Source organism: Dipodomys spectabilis, unplaced genomic scaffold (genome assembly GCF_019054845.1).
Source record: "Dipodomys spectabilis isolate Male_0828 unplaced genomic scaffold, ASM1905484v1 ptg000252l, whole genome shotgun sequence".
Lineage (NCBI taxonomy): Eukaryota > Metazoa > Chordata > Mammalia > Rodentia > Heteromyidae > Dipodomys > Dipodomys spectabilis.
In genome coordinates this window covers 928,442-956,186 of record NW_024870929.1, presented here as the reverse complement: position 1 = coordinate 956,186, position 27,745 = coordinate 928,442, and the positions used below count along the sequence as shown (strand labels likewise).

General features: G+C 42.1%; 1 protein-coding gene across 1 annotated transcript in view; it reads left to right on the top strand.

Annotated features, from left to right (window-relative positions):
• Sox5 (SRY-box transcription factor 5) overlaps positions 1-27,745 on the top strand; it is a 383,729-nt gene that overhangs the window by 34,618 nt on the left and 321,366 nt on the right. Inside the window, exon 2 of the mRNA XM_042699480.1 lies at positions 27,210-27,441. Within this exon, the coding sequence (XP_042555414.1) occupies positions 27,210-27,441 (232 nt within the window). The remainder of the gene's footprint in view (positions 1-27,209; positions 27,442-27,745) is intronic.

The window sequence follows — 27,745 nt, the reverse complement described above, 5'->3', positions numbered from 1 at the left end:
TTTAAGCAATAGATAAGATTTTAAAGATATATATATATATATATTATTGTATATGTAACATAATAATGTGTAATATATAATAATATGCAATATGAAACACGCATATACAATATATATATAACATAATACACATACAATATTGTGTACTGTACATAGATTACATCGGTATAAGTACATATTAATATAGTCATAACATGTAATTCATATTGTGTTATTTTATATGATAATCATGCATTAGAGCTTCTAATATCTAATACATGAAGTATAGTATAGATGCAGTGTTCCGTATACTGTAAATATGTATTCAAATATATATACACACAAATTTATGTTTTGTATATATAACTAAAACACACATATTTTTTTCCACCACTGCTGACAATTGAATTCAGATTGTGCATGCTTGACAAATGCTTTAGCATTAAGCTAAAAGAATTTCTTTCCTTTTTGCCCAGCATTGATGAGGAAACTATTTCCTAAAAGAAGACATGCCATAAGGCAATAGACATTTAGGCCAAAGCACTAATTATATTCAGGTTTGGCTACTAAACTACCAAGGTAGGCTAGTTTTGTTATAAAGTCTATTCATCATGTCTGCGGGGTTTTCTGTGACACTGTGAGTTTCACTTATTATAAGAAACTTTCTGAATTATTAAAAAAAAATCTCATCATTTTAGAGTCCAAATTATATTTCCCAGACTGTCTTATTCATTCAGGTGTGTGTGTGTGTGTGTGTGTGTGTGTGTGTGTGTGTGAACTAGAACGTGGATGCAGGGCCTTGTGCCCTCACCTGGCTCAACGCCAGAGCTCTACTATTCGAACCCCTGCTCTACTTCAGCTATTTTGCTGGTTCACTGGAGATGAGAGTCTCAAGGCCTGTCCTGCCTGGGCTGGGTTTGAACCGCGGTCCTCTGGTGTCATGCTCCTGAGTAGCTAGAGTACTGCAGGAATGAGTTGCACTGGCATTTTGTGTAGGCTACCTGCTGCACTCACTCACAGCACGGATGCACACCGCAGCTCATGGGTAGAAACGTGGCATCTGGCTCAGGACGGAGCCCCTCTCTCACCTTCTGGCCTGGGTCCTGGGGAAAGCACACACATTCAGCTCTTACCCTTCGACAACCACACGCCCTTCCCCAGGCATGGAACGGATGATGGATACAGTGGCTATTGGCAGAATGGTGCGGGAGGCTGGGCAAGTAGGGAGGAGATGAGGAAGGCGGCTAAGGAGGGGAGCTTACTTAATAGGTCACCTTGGCAGGGAACTGGTTAACTGATCACCACACTTCGGTGAAAGTACAATGCCTGAAATTACACCCGTCCCTGGCATATTCTGGAACAATCTTCCTGTCAAATGTTCTAATATGCTACAGTCACATTAAACAGATGGGCTGGTTTTGGAATGCTTACTACTTTTTTTTTTTTAATTACACTAACTACAAATCCAAAAAATAGCTGGGTGCTGTAGGCGCATACCTAGAATCCTAGCTACTCAGGAAGCTGAGATGTGAGGATTATGGTTCAAAGCCAGCCCAGGTAGCCCTAGAGACTCTTATCTCCAGTTAGCCACCACAACACTGGAAGTGGAGCTGTGGCTCAAGGGGTAGAGCACCAGGTTTGAGCAGAAAGTGCTGAGCAAGAATGGGAGCTCATAATGCTGTGGAATACATTTAATTATCGTTTAATGCATTACCCTTTACAATTTAGATGGCCTTATATGTAATAGATACCAAATGAATAGTTTAGCTTCTGTCTTGAAAGACTTATGACCCAGAGCCGGGTGTGGTGGCTGTCATCCTAGCTACTCAGGAGGCCGAGATCTGAGGATTATGGTTCAAAGCCAGCCCAGACAGGAAAGACTGAGACTCTTATCTCCAATAAACCACCAGAAAACCAGAAGTGGCGCTGTGGCTCAAGTGGTAGAGCGCTAGCCTTGAGCTGAAGAGCTGAGGGACAGCGCCCAGGCCCTGAGTTCAAGCCCCACGACCCACTATATAGCTATATATCTATATTTATATATATGTACACATATATGTACATATATGTACATATACTTATATATATACACATATATGTATATATACTTATATATACATATATGTGCATTTATATATATATATTTGTTATGGCCTAATGATTTTTCCACCATTTTACCCGACATGTGTAATAAAACATGTATGCTGTACATAGCACAAACGAACTATGCACGTGTAAAACTTTTAAATGCTGTTTGTGAATATTTTTCTGGATATTTCAAAATTCCTGGTAGAAATTCTCTAAGGAGAAATCATTACAGAAGTGGGTTTTAGATGTGAATTTCTGTGGTGGTTCCTGGCTTGATACCCACAATGCAAATTAGGAATTCTAATAATACATAACTTGACAATTCTCCACAGGTTTCTAAAACTAAGGAAAGCTAAACTGATCATTTATTATGAAATATATATTACCCAGTGTTTGCAATTAAACAATGTTGCTGACATTGAAGTATTAATTTCCCTTAGATTATAGTCATTTACTCTTTCTTATATTTACCCACTTTATGTCCAAAGTACAAATGAAGGTTTACATTTCTTGACAATACACTGACAGCAATGCTTATTAATCCTGAGTAGTAAATACACCATGGGCTGAGGGTATATAACCCATATGGCAAGGGATGGTGAGATTTAAACTGTCTTGACATCACCTCATTTTGGAGTAGCGGTTATTTCTGTTTGCTTTTATTGGTATTAGCTAAAAGGAATCTGCCTGAAACCAAACACTCTCTACTGATTTTATTCTGACCAATGGTAGATGGAGAATCTTTGCTTGGTTGTTTGCTCTTGGAGAATGCGTGGTTATATTCCTTTGCATAAAACTCTTTATTATATCACTGGTATTGGTGGCTTACACCTGTAATCCTAGCTATTCAGAAGGCTGACACCTCAGAATCATGGTTCAGAACTAGCCTGGGTAGAAAAGTCTGTGAGATTCTTATTTTCTAGTTAACCAGCAAAAGTCCTGGAAGTGGAGCTATGGCTCTAGTGGAGGAGTACTAGTCTTACATGGGAAAAACTAACCAAAAGAGGTCAAGCCCTAGAACGGACCCACAAACGGAAGAACAGCAAAAACCGTGTATTAGAAGTATGAACTGTTTTTATGTGAACAAAATGTGCAATTGGGAAATGACCATGATTACGGAGAGAGAGAGAGAGAGAGAGAGAGAGAGAGAGAGAGAGAGAGAGTGAGAGAGATGGATAGAGTTGAAATCAACTTTTTTCCTAGCTCAGCAGTGACATGGAAAGGGAAATCAGTGTGTGTGGTATAGGTCTGGAAACAAGGGATTCACACTTCACTTGAAACACACCCACAGTCCTTTTCTGTGTTTAATGTCTTCCAGATAGGATATCCTATTTTCTTCTTGGGATAGTCTTAAACCATGATTCTTTTGTCTCCTTCTCCTGTGTAGCTGAAAGTACAGGCATGAACCACCATAGCTGGCCATTTGGTGTGTGTGTGTGTGTGTGTGTGTGTGTGTGTGTGTGTGTGTGTGTGTGTGTGTGTGTGTGTGTGTGTGTGTGTGTGTGTGTGTGTGTGTGTGTGTGTGTGTGTGTGTTCTTAATTCTCATAGTTTGTGATAGCTTGATTTTTTTCCTTTCTGGTCAACTATCTGTTTGTTGTTGTTGTTGTTGTTTTTTCCTTTATGGCCCTCAGATGCCAAGTATCAATCTAAGCCACGATGAGAGTTTGTAATTTTTTTGCCCCTCTTCAAGTTACTGCAGTCCACCTGTGATTCACATTTTTCCTGTACCATAGGAACCCATGTTGATGTCTGGAAGTCTAAGGTCCTTCACACCGAGTGGAGAAACTTTCTGTGACTAGCAGATTCTAACAAGAGTAGCACAATGAGTGAATTTTATAATAATGCGTCTCCATCTCCTTTGTCTTAGGGAGACTCAGCTTCTCCTAAAGAAGCAGATGGTGGAAATCTATTTTATATAAGTTGTTTGGCAGTAAATGTCATGCAGCAAATAACCGTACTCTGAATCCCTCGCAATGAGGTTTTGGTGCTTTGGTGGTAGAATTTCAACTACCAGCAGAGTGGAGTAATTTAACTTCACTTGAACCTGATATTATGTGAAGGTCCCAAATTCTGCACAGCCCTGTGAGAATTGCTTACTTACTTTCCCCAGTAAGACCAGAAATCATAGCTCCTTGCCCTGTCAGACTTAAGTCTTACTTTTTTTGCACAAAAATAAACACTTTGGCTATATGGAAATATTAAAATAACTCCCCCCCCCAAGGGCCAACGCTATTAAACACAGATGGCTTCTGATAGCTAATTAGAGCATTTCAGATCCTAACCTTAAATCTGTTTTATAGCTGAGTGGTTTGAATGAGATTCACTTCGATTCCAAATAAACAGACAGATAGCAGTGCTATTGGCTCCCCTTAAAAATCCATATATACTGTAATAGTAATATTTCCTCCATGAGGTATGTAGGGACGCAAAGAGGTAAAGTAGATGCAGCGTTAGACCAAAATTCCAGTCGCACTCACAGGCCCATAGGACACGCCCTTTGGTTGTGTTTAAGAAATGTCTCCCAGATAAAAGTTGATTACGTGGATTTCAGAGATGGAGAGAGGCTCAGAGATGTGAGTTTTCATATTTAATTCTAGAATTGCCAAGTACATTACTCACCGTCGTACAAAACCGCTGCTAAATTTGAGGGGACAGAGAATAAATAAATGTGAACGACTTACTCAGGAGCTTAAAAGAATTCATCAGCAGCTTCAATAGCAGTTGAGTTCTTTTCTATCTGGGTCTATAGGAATGAAGTTCTGTTCCCATTGATGCATTTTAGGGTTATTGTTACTACTTGAAAAATCTGGGCCTCTAATTCATGTCTTCCTTCTCCATCATGGTTAAGAATTTAAATTATTCTCATGAAACACAAATTGAAATGCTTGCTTCTTAATAGACCTTAAGGAAATCCTGATTTCTGAATTCGTTTAAAGGGTTTTATTTAAAGTTCAGTATCTATTTAATTAAGCCAATTTTGAATTGCACTAATATAATTATAATTGCTGTAATAAGTGGAGTACATCTTGGAGTATATTGTGGATCATTAATAACTGAAGATTTTCTCCTCCTTTGATAATGATGAGAATGTATTTATAAACAAATCGCTTGGTTAAAAAATTAAAACAATGTTGGTGCGTCCTTTCAGGCTTTCCTCTGTAACTTGAAAGACGTTTTTCTTTCAGAACTAACCGTATAGCTACTATCAACAATACATCATTTCACAGAGTACACTTATACCTCTAGAGATGGAGGAAGCATATTAACAGCTAATAATTATTTCAGAGATTTTGCAGAAAGTGTTTACAAGCGTTGTGTTTTTTTTTTTTTAACTAGTTTCCTTGAAAAGGTAAAAGCTATTACCTTCTGAAGGTGTTACTTATGGTAACACACTGCCCCAGACTGAATTATATTTGTCTATCTGTGTGAAATCCCTTTTCTTAAATAAAAACAATTATTAAAAATTGTAATAAAAGTTCTTCGTCTACCACTGGGAATAAGTCGTAAAGGAGCAACTACTCTGGGCATGCCACCATTGTAAATCTATAAAATGTCTCCTCTAAAATATTTGTGTCTTGTAGGTACCAAAAATGACATCGCAAAGAAGGTCATTTAAAAAGAAAAGAAATGAGAAAAGTTAGAAGATCCAAAAAGAATATTTACCAAGCATAGGTCTGTTTATAATGTGTCTACTAAATGCTTATATTCAAACAAAAGTAATAAAAATGCGACATATGAATATTTAAATTTTGGGAAAAAAGTAATTGTTGGATGTTATTCTTGAGATCAAGTACCTTGGTTCTACCTTGAACTTTGGTCTTCCTTACTCAGCCTCTCCTAATGCCAGGATTACAACTCTGAGCCATCACACAAAAATCAGCTTGAAGTCATGTACTTAAGTCATGTATTTATGTTCATAAGACGATGTTCTAATTTCAGTGGTAAAAATGTGGGGGTACCGTAGAAGATGCATCCTAATACCCCCCAGTGGTACCAACAGTACTGAAGCCCACAACTACTAAGTGATTTCCCTCACTGGTGCATACCTAGGATAGAGTTTAACAGTTAAATCAGCCACAATAATAACAGAACAGAGAAATGACCACATAAACCAGTCACGAGAAGAAGGACTCCGTCTGCTTCTCAGAGTGTCTACCGATTTACTTGCCTTCTTCCTGGGTTCAGAGGAGATGGAAGCTGGGCCTCGCAGGATGAAGAGAAGTGAATTGTGTTAGGCATTGTGGCACTGCATTAAGCTACTCTACAAAGAGAACTTGAAGGTGAACTCTGAGAAAGCATGGCAAGCCATCTGGTGACCCGGATGGCTCCTAAGTGAATATTGGTCAGAGAATGTCTACACCATGAACCTGCCTGAGGAGGGATGATCTATGTGTTGTCAGGACGGACATAACAAGAGAGATTGAATCACAGCCTCCAAAAACAGGATAGGGCCGTGAATTTATGAGCTATTTCTGGAAACTTCCATTTAATATCTTCAGACTGTGCTTAACCATTGGTCTAAATTCACTGACACTATGTAGGAAGCAAAAGAGCCGATAAGGAAGGTTTTCTGTATGTGGGGACCAATCTACCTTTTAAAGTCTAGTTCAGCTGTTTTCTTAATCAGGAAATTTTCATTAACCTTTGTAACATCTCAGATCTAGGTACTGAAAACACAGTGAAGGTTTTACAAAAACAGATGTCTTTTTATTTTAATATAATGTCTTTGTGTTTTAATTCACATACCTTGAAGTTTATCAAGTTACTGTGAAATGTAACCTTTTTTTTTTTTTTTTACTATATTTGGAATGACATAGGCATTACTACAGTCTCAATTTAGAATGTTTTCCTCATTCTTAAAGAAATCTTGTAATTGTGTACTGAAGGCTCAAACCTGTAATCCTAGCTACTCAGGAGGGTTGCGATCTGAAGATGATGGTTCAAAACCAGCCCAGACTCTTATCTCCAATGAACCAGCAAAAAACACCAGAAGTGGAGCTATGGTTCAAGTAGTAGAGCACCAGTCTTGAGCAAAAAAGCTCAGGGACAGTACCCAGGCCCTGAGTTTAAGCCTCAGAACTGGCACACACACACACACACACACACACACACACACACATACACATTTCAATAAGAATTTTTCACAAGTTTAACAATTTCACAAGAAAATAATTTTTCTTGCTTTAGTAGATATCACTCACCCTGATTTTGTGGTAGAGCGCCAGACGTAAGTGAATAAGCTAATTCAAGAGCACAGGGCTCTGTGTTCAAGTCCCCATACTGGCACAAAAACGCAAGAAAGAAATTTTGTGCCAGTTTGCAGCCATTCCCCTTTTCCTTCTCCTAAACAACCGAATTCTACTTGGTTTCTCTATAAGTTTACGTGTCCTGGACACTGCATAATGTGGGTTTTGTGTACATAGGTTCTTTCATACAACCTGATACTTTAGATTTCCCATGTTACATCATGTGTCAGTCTTGCATTTCTACTTGCTACCAAATAATCCTTCAGCGTATGTGTATCGCACCCCGTTTTCCATCCACCATTTGTTACCTATGTAGATTGGTTCTATATTTTGCTTTTTTGCTAACAGTGTTCCTTTTTCCTTTTTTAAAAAAAATTTTTTTTAACAAATTTTGTACAGGCTTATGTTTTCATTTCTCTTGCTTATTTACCTAGGAGAGAATCTCTGGGTCCTAACGGCAACTCTATATCGAACTTTTTTTTAACTAGAAATTGCAAGCTGTTTGTCAAAGTGGCTACAGCACTTTATTTACACCATTTATGGTCCCAGTGTCTCCATCTACTCTCCAACATTTTTTACTGTGGGTTTTTATATTTGAGCCACCCAGAGTGGTTATGAAGTGAGATCTTATAGTTTGGGGTGTCAAACTGTAGCTTACTTGATCAGTGACTATTTCTTTATCTTATTCAGAGAAATACCGATTCAGATCCTTCGCACTTAAAAATAATGGATTGAGCAGGACACCAGTGGGTCACACCTGTCATCCCAGCTACCCAGGAGGCTGAGATCTGGAGGATCGCAGTTCAAAGCCAACCTGGGCAGGAAAGTCCGTGAGACTCCAATGAACCACCAGAAAAGCAGAGAGCTGGGGCTCAACGTGATAGGGTGCTAGCCTTGAATACAAGAGCTCAGGGACAGCGCCCAGGGCCTGACCAAAATAATAATAATAGATGGTATATCTTAGGACTTGTAGAATAACCCTTTATATACTATATATGTCCCTATATTAATGATCCTAATTCTTCCTATGTTCTAGAAGCAAGTCGCTTATCAGAGGTAGCATATGCCAGTGTTTCCCCCTGCTCCCTTCCTTTTGGACACTTTCTGGAGTGTGAAGTTAGGGCCTTTGCACACCTGCCTGGAGCGTCTTCCACGCTCCCAGCTGGACCCGCACTCCGGCCCAGCTCTTGTTTGAGCGTGCCGGTCCTGGGGCAGGCCGGAGCTCAGGGCCTGGGTGGCGTCCCTTCTCCTTTTAGTCAAGGCCGATGCTCTACCGCTCGTCATGCCCCCGCTTCCGGCTTTTTGCTAGCTAACCTCCCCTCCCAGGCTAGCTTTCCCACTGCGACCCTGCGGACCTCACCCTCGGGAATAGCTAGCATCACAGGCCCAAGCCCATCCATCCATGCCCAGGCTGCTCAGCTTTTACACGGTTACGTTCGAGCTGGAATCAGGTGACCTGTGAACCATTATCCTCCATCTCTCCGCTGCCTGAGTAGCCAGGCTTACAGGCATGAGCCACTGGTGGTGTTCTTTTAAAAAATAATAATAAAAAAAATGAAGTCAACTTACCTATTTTTTCTTCCTTCTGTTCCTTAAGTTTTAAGTATTAAATCTAGCAAAGCGTTGCTTGACACGGTGTCGAAACATGTACTCTCCCGTCTTTCCTTCAGAGTAGCTCACGGTGTTAGCTCTTTCTTCTATTTATGTTTATGATTCAGTAGAGAGCTGTTCTGATAACCAGAAATAAGACCAGTGATATAATAACTTAAAGCATGTTGCACCGAGACGGGCGTATTCATGGCCGTCGGGAGCCGTTCTCATCTCTCTGTAAACCAAACCATGTAAATAGGAGCTCAAAGCCATCTTTGAGTTTCTCTCCCAATACAATTGCTCTTAATGCTGTTTGCAAGAGGCCGTGAGCCATATGATTTTCAGACATATTTCCAGAGGGATTTGCATCATCGAGAGCTTTTATCCATAGCTTGTGTGAAATAACAAGAATGCAAAGAGGTGGAAGGAAAGCAGATAGGCTAGAATAAGTCTGTACAGGTGTTAAGAGTCCACTGACTGGCCTGTGCAAAAGAGCTTGTCAACGGGGAAGACATGCTACCCATACATAAAATAATCTCTGGGGGATTATATGGCAATCCAGGAGACTCGTGGTTGATATTTAATAAGTAGTTTTAAGTAGATTTTCTTAAAATTTCCCCCAAATGGTTCAGTTGTATCTATTCATTTATTCACGTGTTGCTTGTTTGTTTATTTGGCCGTCCTAGGCTTTGAACTCCTGGCTGCACACCTGCTTAGCCAGCTCTCCACTACCTATGCTTTGTGCTGCTTATTTTGGTCATGGAGTTTCCAGACTTTTTTCTTTGCCCCCTGACAGCCTAGCTGGCTTGTGGTTTCAATCCTCCAGGCTGTAGAGCTTAGGCGTATATTTTAAAAACACTAGGTGGATGCCAGCTACCTTTATTTGTTTTTAAATAATGTGTTGCTGGGTTGTGTAAATGGTAATCCGATTATCCACTTACACTTCTGGAGAGTTAAGTGAGAATGTAGACACTGCCTCCTTTTGCAATAGAGTAAGTGTGTGTGTGTGTGTGTGTGTGTGTGTGTGTGTGTGTGTGTGTGTGTGTGTGTGTAATTCCTCCGATGTTACCTTGGTATGATGAAGCGTGATCATTTGAGTATGACCCTGGGAGGGATGTTTACATACTCTGAGATGCTCAGTTCGTGTCATAACAACTATTACAAGTGATTTTCTCCATCACATCCCAAGTGAAATGCCACCCCGGCAAGTTGGCATGCCAGCGGCTGTTGCTGCTTGTACCACACTGGCATGTGGGTTGAGGTGGGGTTTGGAGGCATGGCTGGCTGGCCGTTTACTCTAAGCAAACTCTGTCTTCCACCGTAGCCCTGCATTCTTGTGTTGAATAGAAATGTCTACAGACTGGCGAAGGAGTCTGGTTTTACCCCACATCTAAACACATAATCCCTTTAAGGTCATTAACAAGACAATATAAAGAAGACTTCCACTCTAGCCAGGGCAGGCTGTAGGTAAATAGAGGATTTAATAATGTTCAAATATTTGTCCCAGCCTTAGGAGCTTCCCTGAAGCCCAGCCCGCTGCTCATGATGCACGCCTTCTATAGAGAAATGGCGGTCCAGTCCCGAGCTTCCTTCCATATTGAATGTGTTTGGTTCACTTTAACCAGGACAGACATGGAGACCGTCTTTATGGGGACACCCCCATGGAACGTCAGAAGGAACATTTGAACATGAGAATTCCACTCGTGGCTAGATGCTTCTGGACACCTAAGAAGGAGGATTTTTGAAAGGATTCATTAATTCAGCCCAGTTTTCCCTTCAGATTGCAGCATTGTGTCTAACATTTGGTAGCACATATTCTACAAGAAACACATTCTTTTTTATTGGTTTGTTTGATATTTTTTTGTGCTGCTACTGGAGCTCTTAACTTTATTATTTTTGTTCAAAGCTGGCACTCTACCACTTTAGTCACAGTTCCGCTTCTGGTACTTTTTTTTTTTTTTTCTTTTTTGCTGGTTCATTGTAATTGAACTTTCCTGCCCAGGCTGGCTTCGAACTTCCACCCTCAGATCTCAGCCTCCTGAGTAGCTAGGATTGCAGGTGAGATTCCCCCAGAATCTTGCTGAAGAAATCAGACCTGAGAGAAATGCTCTTCAGTGAAGTTAGTCAGGCTCAGAAGGAACAATCCATGTTCTCTCTCATACGTGGAACCTAGAATTCGTTTATAAATATATTAATAAATGCCTTGTGTGGCATGCAAGTGTATACAAGCATAGTAACTGAAATCCAGGAGATTAAAGGGACACCTCAAGCAGTGGAATTACTTAGCAAGGCAAAAATAAACAAAATAAACAGTACTTGAAAGGGTAGGATGGGAGTCAAGGGGAAAGGGAGAGACCACGAAAAGACTTGGGGCGGGGGGAATGCAGTCAAAACTTCAATGTCTTTCCTACAAAATTAAAAAAAGTGGGGGCAGGGTAGGGAGGGGAGCAGCGGGTGAGGCGGGTCAAGATCCATCGTGCTAATGCACTGCTTTGTCAAATGGCAGCTCCTGTGAACAACTACTTAAAGATACTAAAAATATAATTAAAGGGAGGCGCATGCTAATCCCTCATCCAGGCAATCATCTCCCCCCCCCCACCCCCATAAATTTCACAAGCAGCATCACGTTTCTCGAGTCCCAAGCACATGGAACATCTTCGCATTTAAAGCCCGTGGATAATAGTTTGGATTTGGGGAAAAGGAGACCCAGAGCGAGTACATTTATTTAAAAAAAAAAGAAAGATTTTGGGAGGGAGGGGGAGGGGAGATACCATGCCAGGGAGAAGAGATGCATAGTTTAAGTTTTGTGGAGAAAAGAAAAACAAAGGAGGAGGCAACCATCCTCGATAGGCAATGGACTCACTACCTTGCTCGTGTACCTGTGAGCCCTCTGTGCGATCTTTTCACAATCAGAAAACTTATTTAAAAAAGTATTTTTTTAAGGATCATTCTTCCATACAAATAAAGAAAAAAAAAACCCAAAACAACAAATAAATAAAAAGCCGAGTGCATGAGAGACTGGGGACAATTCTTGGGCTTTGGGAACACCGAGGCCTTTCAGTGGTGGGAGATGGAATGGGGGTGTTTGCGCCGTGGGGGGCGCATGTGGTAATGAGGTTAAGAAGGAAAAAAAAAAAAAAGGCAAGAAAACAGCAAGGGATGATGACTTTCTCCTTCAACGGTCCTTTATCCTGCTCTGCTCAGGCCCTGGTGAGGACCCACCCCTCCCTCCCTCCCTCCCTCCCGGGCTGTCCCTGTCCCTCACCCCTGTGCTGTGGCAGGACTGGTTTACACAGCTGGCCTTTGTTCAGCTCTGGAGGAAAAGATGGCAGACGGAATTCCCATAAAGTGCACAGGTCGCAGCACGGCATTGCTCCGCTGGGGTTCGTGTGGCAATTAGAGAGTGAACACCCTGTATCTTTTTTTGGGGGGCGGGGGGCAGGGGTGTTCTTAGTTTCTTACTTTTTGTACCCAAAGAATTTGTTGTGTTCCGAGTAGATGGGTTGGTGTGACCAACCCTCTCCCCCCCCCCCACCCCCATAAAGTAAGAAAACAGTTCTCACTTGTATGTTAACCAATCACAGGAATGAACTCAGTCATGTCTCAATTAATAGTCTCAATTTTGATATGTCTGTTGTGATAACAGAGTATTGGAGGTCTTCTCTGGTAGGTGTACTTATTCTTAGAACCAATTGAAAGGAGGAAGCACGAAGGGAAATTTTGTATCAAATGATTTATATGTATGGACATAATATACACAATTATATATAATATATAATATAAATATATATCCTAAATATTATATAATTATATGTATACAGCTGGCACTGTACATATATAGCCAGCTCTGGTGGCTCAAGCCTGTCATCCTAGCTACTCGGGAGGCTGAGATCTGAGGCTCGTGGTTTGAAGCCAGCCCGGGCAGGAAAGCTCATGAGACTCTTATTGCCAACAAACCACCACTTGGCCAGAAGTGGAGCTCTGGCTCAGGTGGTAAAGCGCCTACCTTGAGCAACAGAAGCCGAGGCCCTGAGTTCAAGCCCCATGAGTGGCACGAAAATAAATGAATAAGCGAGTGGGAATTTGATCGCTGGCTGTGAGGTGTCTGAAGCTGAGCATAAGCCTTGCGTGGAGTTCCTTCCTGGACTTTCCATACTGTGGCGGGCGTTTTCTTCTCTACAGGTCTATACCATAACCCTGGAGGATTCATCCGTAGTCTTTGACAGCTCTTACCGACCTGTAGAGAGAGCTCCTGTCCTATCTACCCGGGGATTGTGTTTAAATGTGTCCTCCCCTGCAACAACAGGGAGCGTGTGAAAGCCGGAAAGGTTGATGGAGGCAGAAGGTAAACAGGTCCCCCCGGAAGATGAGTTTAGAGGTCAAGCTAGGAAACTAATGGCGCTTATGGACTTCATTCGTACGTGTCAAGGCCAAGGAGTCTGGGCACGCAAGGACCCCAGGAAGAGGCTCAGTCTACACTAGGCATGGGCCACAGCTCTGCCCTGCGGGTCCCGGGTCCAGAGATGCTGCTGGTCTCTGGCACTGTGTCTGTAATATTGCTGCTGCTGCTGCTGCTGCTGCTGCTCCTCCTCCTCCTCCTCCTCCTCCTCCTCCTCTCTTCCTCCTCCTCCTCCTCCTTTTCCTCCTCCTCTTCCTCCTCCTCTTCTTCCTTCTCCTCCTTCTCCTTTTCCTCCTCCTCTTTTTCTTCCTCCCTACTCTCCTCCCCTGCCTCTTCCTCCTCCACTTCTTTTCTCCTTCTTCTCCTTTTTCTTCTTCCTCTTCTCCTCCTCCCTGTTCTCCTCCTCTTCCTGTTCTTCTCCCCTGAACTCTTCCTCTGTTACCTCCTCTTTCTGTTCTCTTCCTCCTCCTCTTTCATCTCCTTCTCTTCCCCTTCCACCTCCACCTCCTCCTCCTCTTCTTCCTCTTCCACTTTCTCCTCCTCCTCCTCCTGCTCCTCTCCTCCCCTTCTTCTTTTCCTCTTTCATCTCCTTTTCTTCCTCTTCCCCCTCCCCCTCCTCCCCCTCCCCTTTCTCCCTTCCTCCCCTTCTATCATTACAAAATAATTCCAAACATTGATTCCTGTCCCATGTGTGTGGCTGGCATCAGAAGCACCCTTTCTAGAAACGCCCGCCCGCTCTGGTGTCCTTGGTATCTCTTCCGAGCATCACACAAGTATTCTCTACTTTGTCTACTGGGCCTCTGTGGGGCATGGAAAGGCTGGAATTCAGTAGCATCTAAGCATTTCTACCAGGGTTCCTGGAATCATCATATTTCTCTTCCCTGGATGCGGTGTGAGTCTTCCACGGATCTGCCTCTGTGGTGGAGCACTGGTTTTCCCTGTGAGCCTTCTTGTTCCCCCTCATCCTGCTGCAGTGGGGAGATTCTCTAGAGGGTTGCTTTAGACCACTTCACTTGCTTCCCATCACAATGACCTTTGCAAACAAAAGACATAAAGACTAGACTGGTTACTTCCTTACGTGTTGGCCTGGTGGTTAGATCTCAAATAAATGCAACCTGCCACAGATTTTATTTCAAGGTGTTCATCGTCACTTTCGATGACGGAACGATTGGTTAGGCATTCAGACTTTGCCAGGGATGGGCGAGGGGAGGGAGGGGGAGGGAGGGAGGAGAGGTGGGGGGCCAGCAGAGGGGAGCAGGCCGGGAGAGGAGGCTCCGAATGAGCGCTCAGGGAGGCCCATCGGGAACAATACCTTCTATCTCCTATTTGTGGTTTCCCCACGGCAGGGTCTGTGAAGTCCTGAACAGGGTCGGACCATTAAAACAAGCACAAAGAGTTTACAACTTTGTCATCGTCATGATAAAGGCGACGCACGGATGAGTCAGGGTACGGGACGCCTCGCATTGGACAATGTCACCCCTCCCCCCACTCTCTCACCGGTGTTCCCCTCCCCCGCCTCCCCACCAGTTAAAACTATACACACACACACATATATATAAAAGTATATACATGTATACATACGTGTATATATACATGTATACATGTATATACTTTGTTTACAGAGGACTCAATAGCTTTGAGCCGGAACAGTCTGTCTTACAGCTGAAATGTTTTGCACACACACACACACACACACACACACATACATGCATACGTACATACATAGATGAACATGAGTGTATATATCCAGAGAGAGAGACTGTCTAATGATGTTCATGAAGGAAAATTCGCAATGAGTTTGGTGACTATGTTGAGCTCTTTTTTGTTTTGTTTTCTCAGTCATGGGTCTTGAACTCAGGGCCTGGGCGCTGTCCCTCAGCTCTTCAGCTCAAGGCTGGCGCTCTACCGCTTGAGCCACAGCGCCACTTCCGGTTTTCTGGTGGTTTATTGGAGATCAGAGTCTCACGGAGCTTCCTTCCCCGGGCCGGCTTTGAACCGTGATCCTCAGGTCTCAGCCTCCCGAGTAGCTAGGATAAGAGGCGTGAGCCACTGGTGCCCAGCTGTTGAAGTCTTTTATACGTTATTATAAATGTGGTGCAGAGATGACTTCAGGTAGAAATGAACAAATTTCTCCTGCATGAAGATCACATGAAGTATATTGAGGGGCTTTTTAAAAGAGATTAACCTTACTCTCCATGGGAATAGTGTTTTAAAAATTACATATGTAATTTAAAAATTACATATCTTGGTTTCTCTTTTCATGGGGTTAGCATGTAGGAAGGAATTTGTGTCTATTTCTCTCTTTTTTTGTTTTTTGCTTTGAACTGTACAAAACTTTTAACCAAATAGTTTAGAATTATATGGTAAAGGGCATCTGAGTATCTGATTATAATTATGTGTATGTGATGTGGTCCAAGCTTTGATAGTGTGGTTCCATTTTTTTTTTTTTTAAAAAGGATATTAATGCCTACTAACATGTCATTAGATAGTAAAACTCCTTCTTCCTTCTTTTCTTTCTCCTCGTCCTCTTCCTCCCAATATCCCCTGTGACCATTTCTGGTGCTATATAACACATGATACAAATATCTCTCCGACTCCTTTGACAAGTTGGGTCAAATATAGATCAATAGACACTGATCATCTCTCTGAAACAGCAGTCATTCTGATAGAAAGACCATTTTGGCGAGTCTGCAGGCAGTGTTCAAAGACACCTTCATAGAGATCTTGAAAATAGGCAAGTATCCTACACAGCATCCTTTTACTGCTTGTCCAATAGCTGGGCTCCTGAAGTTTCTACATATGGCCACCATATGGCTTGGGGGGAAAAAAAAACCTAAAAAGGCCTCAGATTGTTAAGATTGTCATTATTTCCTTAACCACACCCCCCAAAAAAATCACATAGCCACTTGTTTATCAAATTATTCCTTCTCTTAAGGGTTAAGAAATGGTTCCGTGGAGTAGCTTAGGAGAGTTTTGTTTAGGCTGCCTTGGACGAAGGGAAGATTTATCCTGGAAGAGACAGATCTTTTTGCTAATCCCCTTGATTCTTCCTGCAACCCCGCTCTCCCCCCCTCCCGCCCCCCCATAGGGTAGGTAGGTGACATCTCCTGCCCTGGGCTCCTGACACACAAGGAGTCAAGCATCTGGGGAAAGTCAGGAGGTGCAGGCTGGCAGGCTGACTCAGAGACCAGCCATAGGACTGGAGTCTGGCGCTGTCAAGCCTCGGGTTATAGAAAGGCCAGAACAATGCTTCCCTTGAGAAAAAGGGGAGAGAAGTTTAGTCCAGTCACAACTCTGATGTAAAATGTAAATCACGCCCCCTGCATCCGGGGCCCTGCGAACTGTCTGAAAGGCACAGGCGGTGAAGAGTCTTACCTAGCAGCATTACTCTCTGGAACTATAAATAACAAGATTGCCAACCACAGTTTGGTATTGTTCTTGGTTTTTGGGTTTTTAACGTGAAATGAGTCCCACTGGTTTTGTTTTTGTTTTGATTAATAATCAGCACAAAAGGTCTTTGACATTTTTAACCCTTACGTGGGTGACGAGGTGCTGTTTGTGAATGAATGGCAGACATTTAACAACAAATGGCCATTTGCTGGCTGGCTCACGTGTTTTCTCTCCCAGCGCAGACCCTGGGTCCCTCTTCCTGTACGACTCCTTTCAGGACATTTTTACCTCCAGTATTTAAAGGTTTTTGTCATCTCTGTCCTGTTTTTCCTCTGAGGTGATCCATTGAAATGGAGGACAGTTTGGGATTAGAGAGATAACTTAATTGCATGTCTTGTCACTCAAAAGAGGTCTTTCTATTCCTGAGGAAAGGAAGTAAAATTGCAACAATTATTGATCATTAAAGGCAAGGTGATTTTTCAGCCATCTTTTGGGTGGAAAGAGCTCACGGCCGTAGCTGCTTATGTTTTTCCTCTCATAAATCACTAGAAAAGTTTGAATACTTTTGTTCAAGTCTCTAAAATTCCATTAGTGTATATCTGGCCTCTTATTTCAGGCAAGTGACACCTTACACACCATGAATGAGCTCTAGCGTCTTTTCTAAGTATTCACATGGTACAGAATGATTCGTACAGCTTTAATGCGTTATGTACTTCGTATTTATTGTTTTAGGCATTTAGTGTGAATTAATTTACAACTAATAGAATAAAATTTGAAGATAAGAAATTGCAACTGGCAGATGTTGTTCAGATGAATTCTGGCTCTGCCATCCAGCTATTCTATTACTCATAATGAAGCAATCTTATTTAGAAAAATTTCCGGGGGCCCTCTGCCAATAAGACATAGCCTAAATTTAGAGTAAAAATTTCAGTGGTTTACAGTGATTAGTGGAACAGAAAAATCAAATTTTGAATTCTGAATTGCTGCAAAATTCAACTTTGCTGCCACATACTGTTTGTAATTGCTTTCTGCCTTGTTTACAAAACAAAACCAACAAATGGTCTTATTAATACTTCTTACTTTCGACTCATTAAATCACTATACTTCTGAAATATTCTATGCCCCCCTAATAAAGAAGGAGTTGTGTCTTTATTGCTGACAGCAATTAAGTTACCTTCTGAGTTTTCCCTTATCAATTTTTTCATGTAAGTTATCATATAGTCTTTGTACAAAGGTTTTTTGTTGTTGTTGTTGTTTTTCTTTGTTGTTCCTGGGGCTTGAACTCAGAGCCTGAGCACTGTCCCTGAGCTTTTTTGCTCAAGGTTAGTGCTCTACCACATTGGAGGCAGAGAACTACTTCTGTTTTTTTTGTTTGTTTGGTTCTATTTGTTTTTTCGTTGTTGTTGTTTTGAGTGGTAATTTGGAGCTGAGTCTCTTAAGAGACTTTCCTGCCTGGGCTGGCTTTGAACCACAAACCTCAGATCTCGACTTCCTGAATAGCGAGGATGACAGGCGTGAGTCACTGGCACCTGGCATAGAAGAAGTGTTTCATAGTTTATTTCCGTATGTGATCATGTGTAGTGCCCTATTTCTGGGCAGTTTTCCATACGATCTACTGTGCTGTGTGATATAAACATATCCTTGGTGCACAAAGTGGTTTCATTGTGAGTTTTTTTTTTAACATGCATCTGCTGTGTGTTAAACATATTCACCTCCATCACCCTCCCAGCCTCCCTCTCCTTCTTTTCCTCCTAAAAAATCTCTCTCCCTCAATAATCCTTATCTGATTTCCTTAGAGTTTCATTTTCTATTCTTAATACTCTGCGGCAAACCCCGCACCTCTCCGCCTTTGCCCTCCTGTGTGCTCCTGCTGAGTAGAGCTATTGGATAAGAATATTGATCCTAGCAGAGACAAGAGCCGGAGAGTGATGCAGAAGTTACAAGACAGGCAAAAATCAGCTACTCAGGAGACTGAGATGCGAGGTTTGTGGTTCAAAGCCAGCCCAGGCAGGAAAGTCTGGGAGATGCTCATCTCCCGTTAATCACCATAAAAAAAAAAAAAAAAAAGCTGGAAGTGGAGCCGTGACTTAAGTGGTTCAGTGCCAGCTTTAAGCAAAAACAAAAAAAGAAAAACAAAAGAAACACTAAGCCCTGAGTTTAAGCCCCAGGAATGGTGTGCGTGTGCACGTGTGCATATGTGTGCATGCGCACACACACACACACACACACATGAAAAAAGAAAAGAAAAAAAACACTTATAGCTGAGTGTCAAATGCCTGTATTATTCAAGGTAAGGTCCAGAAGATGGTGTTCAAAGCCTGCCCAGGCAGAAAAGTTCATGCGATTTTATCTATACCAGAAAAAAGACTGTGCTAGAAGAGTGGTTCACGTAGCGAAACACTGGCCTAGCAAGCAACTTGAGCAAATGTGAGGTCTTGAGTTCAAAATGTTGGTACTGGAAAAAAAAAAAAACCACAACCATTTTTTAAAAGTGTTTTCTGACACTATTTACATGCAGCAGATTTGGTAATGAAATTTACATAGATTTCTGGGTGTAGAAGTATCCTAGCCAGGAAAAAAAAAATGTTTGAAACCTTTAAGAGGGAAAAAAGAAAAGTACAAAGCAGAAAAATAAACAGAATAATTGAAATTCGTGGAGTAATGGAATGTGTTTTTCTTTAATGAAGTGATCTGCTAAGCTTGCGTAATTTGGATGACATATCAAATAGAATGGTTGGTTGTCATTCATTTCAATTGAAGCATTTGCATTCAAGCCTAATGTTGGTTTAATTCATTCACAAGGAATGAATGGTGGTTAGATCTTTAACAGACAATAGATTTTTAAATTCCTGATATTGATTAGCCTTTTTACAGCAACCATACATTATGAAGGAGCCATGGACAATTCATCTTGCTAGTAGAAAACCTCAAAGCACCCAAAGTCCCAGAAAAGTAGTAGGCTCTTTGAATATTGTGCTAAGATGTTAAATTATAGACAGAAAAGGTGTATTTTTGGCTCACAGTTTTGGAAGTTCCCATTCATGACTGGTTGGTCCTATTGCTTTTGGGCCCATGGTTAAGTGCTCATCAATGTGTGCATGTGTGTGGAAGAGGAAAACTATTCACCTCATGACCAGGGAGGGAAAAGAGAAGGGAGTGGAAAAAAAATGAATGAATAAATGAATGAATGAATGGATGAATTCCTAAACTACCTCCTGGAAAACACACCCCCTGAGGATGAAAACACTTCCTGCTTAGGCTCCTCCCCGTAAAGATGCTACCTCCGGCTAGAGGACACTGCCCCTCAATAAAACATTATCTGATGTCTTCACTGAGAGTTCAGCTCTCTTCTTATCTAACCCCCAGCATAGCCCAGAGTTGTAAAATCATCTATCTTACAGTATTCTTTCTTGGGTTATTCATTATATTGCTCCTTACCTGGAACATGGTATCTTTCACTATCTACTTTTTTTTCGGTCAATTGTGGGGTCTGATCTCTGGGCCTGGGCGCTGTCCCTCAGCTCTTCAGCTCAAGGCTAGTGCTCTACCACTTGAGCCACAGCACCACTTCCAGCCTTTTCTGTTTAGGTGGTACTGAGGAATCGAACCCAGGGCCTCCTGCATGCAAGGCAAGCACTCTACCACTGAGCCACCTTCCCAGCCCTCACTATCTACTTTTAAGCCAATGAATTAAAGGACTGGGTAGTTGAATGGATGAGTTTAGATAGGTCTTTCTGAGTTCTTTACCATTGAATCAGAAAGGTCATTTAAACCAATTTCTACATACTATAAAGATGGTTTCCATGCATGAGTTGGAGAGTTATTGCATTCATTCATTAAAAAAAATACCTTGAGTGCCTAGGATATATTAGGAATTTGCCTAGCATCTGATTAGTTGTATCTGACTCACCTAAAAGGATTAGAGTATTTGGGAAAAGAAATACAGGAAAATTTGGGAAATGGTTTATTATGCAGTCATATTTTTTTAGCATTAATCTTGGTGATGTAGATGCAAATGGTCAAAAAATGACTGGTGTACTGGACTCTCAACCAAGAATGAGACATGTCATTGGGTAACTAATAGGTTCCCAAATTTATTTTCAGGTGCTTGTGTTATAATTCTCGATGCTATGTATAGGTTACATGTGGGAAGAGGAAAAAAAATCAACAATTGAGGCAAAGCCACAGGTGAAATGGATGTTTAGTTGTGTTTGTAAGAGTTCGTGGCTCAGTCTGAGGTTGGGCCAAGTCACTTCCATTATGTAAGAAGGGGAGGACCTGTAGAAAAATTACAAATCGTGTTTTCTCCTTCTAGTTACGTACCTTTTGTCATTTTAATACCTAGCGGCGAACCTTAACAATGAAGAGTACACCCATTCCAAGGGAATAACCAGTAGAAGGCACTGCATCCTAAGATTACTGTTCATCTGGGAGCTATAAGGTTAAATGTCAAAGGTTAAAATAGAGAAGGAGTATTTTTTTTTTTTTGAAAGGAACTGCCAGGAAAATCAGGTGTGCTCTCTGCCTCCGAATTTGTATTTGTTCCATCTGCAGAATGAATTGAACTTTATACACGCCACTCTTTTGGAGAATACTTACAACCAATACTTTAAGCAGATTTTTTTTAAAGGTTGGAGTAGTAAATAGGTTGATTATTAATAATTAACTATGTAGAATTTTTACCCAAAGTTACTTAACTCTGATCATCTTTGCCTCAAACAGAAATGTATGCCTTAAAAAAAATTTTAAAAAACTTAAATGGGGCTTCCCAAATCCTTTGCATTGAAATTCTTAAAAAAAGAAAGATGCTAGGATTCCTGGATATGCGCTTCTGTGACACTAGTGTGTTAAGTTCTAAGCATACTCTATTCTCCTTTGAGACTCAGTCTTCGAGCTCTCTAGAGATTGGTGCATAGTCAAATGGTTGCTGGGTGTATTATCTCCTCATTGAACAGATACTTTTGAAAGACTATTACCCTCAGAAGATTTTTAAAGACTAGGTAAAATAGCTCTGAACAACAACAAAAAAATAAGTGTGTTTGCCTGGATCTTACACTGGGAGAGATGGGTAATAGACAAAGAAGTAAATCTGAAGAATGTCCAGTGTTGTTAATAAACGACAATAAAGACAGACAGACAAGAGAAGTGGACATTTAGGAGGAGGAACCAAGAAAGTCCTTCCTGAGGACATTTGAGCAGAACTCTAAATGCAGTGAGACAGCCAGGAAAATGCTTGCCTGGGGCCTTTCAGATGAAGAAGATCCCAGCTGGGAAATACCTGTGTTTGAATCCAGGGTATATTAGCTTCCAGGTGCTGTCACAAAATTTCACACAAGTTCTGTAAGTGGCTTCTACGATCACTTATTCCTTTTTACTTGTGCAGGTCAGGAGTTCTAAAGGTCAGGAGCTGGCAGGTTTGGGTCCCTTCTTGTTAGGTGCCCAGAGGGAAGGAACATGGCATTCTGTTAGGGTATTGAAGCCACCTGTATTTCTTATCCTCATCCCCCATCCGAAAGTTAAAGCCAGAAGTACATCTTCCTGATGCTTCCTTTTCTCAAGAGAGAGAAGGATACTTTTGTCAGAAAAGGTATCTTTTATGACTATGCTGAACACAGCAAAAGATGTAGAATAGTCCAAGAGCCTTCCCTTGGTCGCAACCTGCAGAAAAGTCCATTTGCTCATGAAAGGCAGATGGTGTGCCCACCTTGGGAGCCCAGGATCTGGGGAGGCGGGATGGGGAAGCTTGTCATCCCTCCAGTGATTGGCAGCTTGGAGGGCTCATCAGAAATCAGTGGCGAGCGGCGGGCGGTGTTGACACCCTCCAGAACCAGTCCCGTTCAATATTTCCTCAACCCCTTCAGATAACCACCATGTGTGGCCAGCAGGGTAGTGCCCTGATGTCACCCCGTGCCCTGCCCACGAGCGTGTATGTGCAAGACAAATGGAAGGCTTTCCACAAGCAGTGGAATCCTCAGGCCCCTGAGAACCTTTCCGTGAATGGCAAACGACCCCTCTCCTCCCCCCAATAGTCGACTTGTGTTTTGGCACACGGTCTCACTCTGTAGCCCTAGCTGAAGCCTAGAGCTCACAATCTTACTGCTCTGGCTTTCCAAGTGCTGGCATTACAGGTGCGCGCCACCCACCACGGCAGAAGAATTATCCGTGTCTCTTAAAATTACTGTCTCGTGTTTCGACCGGAGTAGCATGATGGTGCAGGGTTCCAGGGAAGAGTAAAATGAGGAGTTCCTTGCCTAAATCATGCTGGTTCCCATAGAAAGGAGGCTCCTGCGCTCTTTCATTCATGTAACTCACTAGCTGCAGACGTGCAATAGACTAGGGATGGACTGGATCCATCTTTCTCAATCTGCTCTTTCTTCCTAAGTAAGCTCAGACCCTAAATTTATCGTCACTTTCTAAATGTATTTTCTGCCTCTCTGTTTCTATCATTGCTTCCGACAGGAGATTTTCTTTTCTTCTTTTTTTTTTTTAATCCCAAGATTTCCATTTGTCCTTCTTTTCCCTTCACATCCCAACTGGTCAGACACTCTCTGAAGTATTGCAGAAGGCTCTGCGTCCCTGTCCAAGGCCTGGGGACTTTTGCTACCATGTCATTTGGCCTCAGCCGTCTTTCACAATTATTTCTCTTTTTATGTAAAATCGCCTCCGTCAGTTCATAAACTCCTTACAGCAGAGAAACAGACAGTTGGGAAAAAAAAGTCCTTAACAAGTATCTTGTGCAGAATAGGGGGTCAGTAAACGTGTACCGAGGTTGGAGCTGGACCTCCGTTCTTTCGAGACCATGTTCTTGGCCACTCGTACCCTTGAGTTGCAGACCACCGTTCTTAGTCTTCATTCCATGAGGCAGCAGAATGGCACCTTGAATGACATTTGTCTGTCTTGTGCCAGCTTTTTGAGTTTGAGTTTTATTCATCGGTGCGTCTAGCATTTCACCCAGGAATGACAAAATGAATCTGTGAATGAATCGATTAGAATATGTCTCAGCCTCGAGCCTCGAATGGTACCAAGGGGCTCCTCCCACTGCCCGAGAGCCGCAGGAGCCCCGAGACCAGGAACGCAACTGCCAAGGGACAAGGTGGAGGACCCTCAGAGGTCTTCCCACTGCCTGTGCACCTGTCCAGGATGGGAGATGGAAGCCTTTAGGGTCTGGACAACACTTCAAGAATGTTATTGGTGATCCATCCATCCATCCATCCATCCATCCATCCATCCATCCATCCATCCATCCATCTATCTATCTATCTATCTATCTATCTATCTATCTATCTATCTATCTATCTATCTATCTATCTATCTATCTATCCAGCCATCTATCTATCTATCTATCTATCTATCTATCTATCTATCTATCCATCCATCTATCCATCTATCTATCCATCCATCTATCTATCCATCCATCTATCATCTATCTATCCATCTATCATCCATTTAATACTTTTATATATAGTTTTGTTATCAGTATTATATATAACGGATGTATTTTATATGTACACACATGTATACATACAAACATGTTACAAACATGCATTTGTATCTACATGTATATACACATACATGTATATATACACATATCCATCCATCCATATGTATATAACACACACACACATGCGCACACGCACACGCACACATATATATGTTAGACCTGGGGCTTGAACTCCGGGATTCAGCACTCTCAAGCTTGGTGCTGGAGCCACATCTCCACGCCATGCTATCAGTATTTGCACAGCAGCGTGGTTCAGTAACTGTTCATGCTCCAGTGTGGTGGGCGGATGGAGCACTCCAGAGATAAGTGGCGGGTGATTGGTTTTTTTCCCTTTTTTTACTAACTCGGTAGCCTACGACGGGAACATAACCACAGTTATTCTGATGTTTAGTGACTTAATGAATCTCCAAGCAATCCTTTAGCTGAATCTCCACCACGTTCAAATCCAGCACATTAAGAACCTTCCAAGTTGGCTTTGGGAATGGAGTTGAAGTGAACTTGTAGTGATGGCTTTTCACCAGTGGCTGTCTGGCGACAGGGCTAGTTGTTGTTGTGTGCTTTAGACCTGAAGCTCTTTGCTCCGTAAAACATTACATATTGAGAATGCTCATGCGGCTGTATCTAGAATTAATTGATGTATTGAGACAGCCAGTCATTTTGAGAGGAGTCTCGGAGGCTGATCTGTTATGTCTTCTTCTGCAAGTCCCCGTCTATACCCTCGGAAATGATGCTATCGGTAAGCTGGACATGGACTTAGCAAAGGCTATCTGATCTCTTTTTTGCTTGGATGGCTCAGAGACAGTTGTTCATAGCTCAGTTTTCAGACAAGGGGAGATGGATTACATTCGAGACCACAGGGTACCAATTTATTAATTCCAGGAAGAATGGCCAGGCCCACGCAAACCACACACATTCAGGTTTATTATAACAAAGGAATAATCTTCTTATCCTTAAGCTACAGGTGAAACCAACCAATAATGGTCTTATGACTTGAGCTATCTGAAGTGTGTTTTGGGTATCTTTTCTTTCCAATGGGAGTCAAGTTTCCAGCTAGGACATCAGAAAAGTAGTAGGTAAACAGCTCATGTTTGGGGATTCCCAGATTGGGATCCCAGAACCATTGAGATGAAAACTCGGAAGTATAAGCTCAACTTTGAGCCAAAACCATGGAGTCTGTTCACCTTAGACCCTTTCCTCAGTCCTTCGTAAGTTAGATGACACTTAGAGCCGACCTTGGCAGCAGATTCAGAAGTTAAAAGTATTTGAAATTCAACGCTCAAGGCCCTGGCATCTGAAGACAGCGCCAGTGGGTAGCTGGGCTCATTCCCTTCTCTTCTCCTTGCTAATCCAATCGACATCTCTACTGGGAACCTTTGTCTAAACACTTGTGGATACATTTGATCCCCGTTGATGACCAGGGCCCTCTCTCTACTGGGGGGCTGTGTACAGGTCAACTCTTAGAAGAAAGTATGTTTTCCATATTTTGGAGTGGTAATTTTTATTTTAAGAAATAGAGGAGAGGAGGAAAGGGAGGGGAGGGAAAGGGAGGAGGGGAAGGAGAGGAAGGGAAGAGAGGAGAAAAGAGGAGAGGAGAGGAGAGGAGAGAGGAGAGAAAAGAGAGGAGAGGGAGGAGAGGGAAGAAGAGGGGAGGAGAGGAGAGGAGAGGAGAGGGGAGGGAGTAAGAGAGGGAGGGGAAGAGAGAAAGAGAGACTCTCTCTTCAGAAAGCCAGTGCTTTACATGTGTCTGTTTCCTTCCAAAGCTCTCATTTTCCCTTCTGTCCGACTATTTCTTACTCAGCTGCCTTCAGTCTTGGAATATTTCCTTTTGAAACTTCTCACGTGAACAATGGTATTAGTCAACAATATCTAGGATTATTTGCGTGGAAAGACATTTTGCCTTTCAGTCTGGTATATGTGAAGGAAGAGTTCCTGCCTGTAGCCTCAAATAAGAATGGATGATTCTGTAAACTCTCTTTGTTTATGGAACAAAAACAACAACAACAAAAAATACAGCGTTTCCAAGGTCAGCTCAAGCGGTAAATGCTACGAGAGAGGTTGTTTTCTTTTCTTTTAATAAATATTTCAACTCGATTCCATTTCTATGTAAAACTTCACAAAGGAGAGAAGGAACGTTTCTATTTAACTAAAAATACTTGCCATTCATTTTTTTTAACCTCAGATAATATCTGAGTCAGTGAAATAAAAAGAAAATGCTTCATTCTTGCTCAGTTATCTCAGCCCATTTTTATATAGGCCTTTGCTTATCCAAACAAACATCTTTCTTTGGATGGCTTCATTACGTTGAAAGTGTTGTAAAGGAGTGTCACTGTGTAACTAAATCTGAGCATTTCATGGGCTGTTATAACGAAGGTAAGAGAAAGAAAAATCGCAATTGTTTTAAGAGTACCAGTAAGGGTCACACTCATTCCATTTTTCCTCTTAAAACAAATCCCAAAACTTTTCTGTGAGGTAGGCCTGAGGTTCGCTATGAGCCACCATTTCCACATTTCCCAGTGATAGGACAGTTCACAAGATGCCAACTTGTGCTGAGGCCAGTCATTTAGTTCATTTATTTTGATGAAGGAAATGTAAGTTATTGCCTGTGCTTTTACAGTGCCCACCGTATTTGCCATTCATCAAGGCTTCTGTCTTCAAGGAGGTCTATCAAAGTGTAAAACTAGATGGGTAATTTTTTTTTTCTCTCTCCCCTTTCCTTTAAAATGGAATGCTCTTTCATTATGCACCACCGTTCTTAGGAGAATTCTCTTGTTTAAGAAGCCAGGATACAAGAGAGTGCTATATTAGAGTATTATTCTCACAACAAACAAGCCGGGTTCGTTGCTACCTGCTTGGCCATTGTTTCTGATTGTGTGTGCCTTGCGGTGGTATTTGGATAGTTTCCTGCTCTCCGCGAGCACAAAAAAGGCATTTCTGTGACAATGGGGCCTAACTACACAATGACGGCATTAAGGATTTATGTGGAGGTTTCATTATTTTCTCCTCTTTTGTTCCTCCCAGGATGTCTTCCAGGCGCCCAGCCTCTCCGTATGGGGAAGCAGATGGAGAGGTAGCCATGGTGACGAGCAGACAGAAAGTAGAGGAAGAGGAAAGTGATGGGCCCCCAGCCTTTCACCTTTCTTTACATGTGAGTTTTCCCACCCAGCCTCACTCCGAGGAATTCCAGCCAGTCCCTCTGCTGACCCACGAGACGGGCGGCCCCCGAACTCCCACTCCTCAGCACAGTAGCATGGTAGGTTGCCTCCCGGGTGTCCACTGGGCCTACCTCGCCCCTCACATTCCCACTACATCTCCTCCTCCCCTGACGCTTTGCCCGTGCGATTATGGGTGACTAGCCACAGACGAGAGTTCACTCGTGGCATCTAGAGAGTTCCTCAGTGTGTAGGGAAGGAAATGGGTTCCAACAAGGAATAAATATATGTTATATACATATATATATATATATATACATATATATATATATATATATATGTTTATTTTAGTTCTGTTTTCTTTTTCCTTCAAAAAAAAACCCAACAAACCTGTTTTGGAGACAT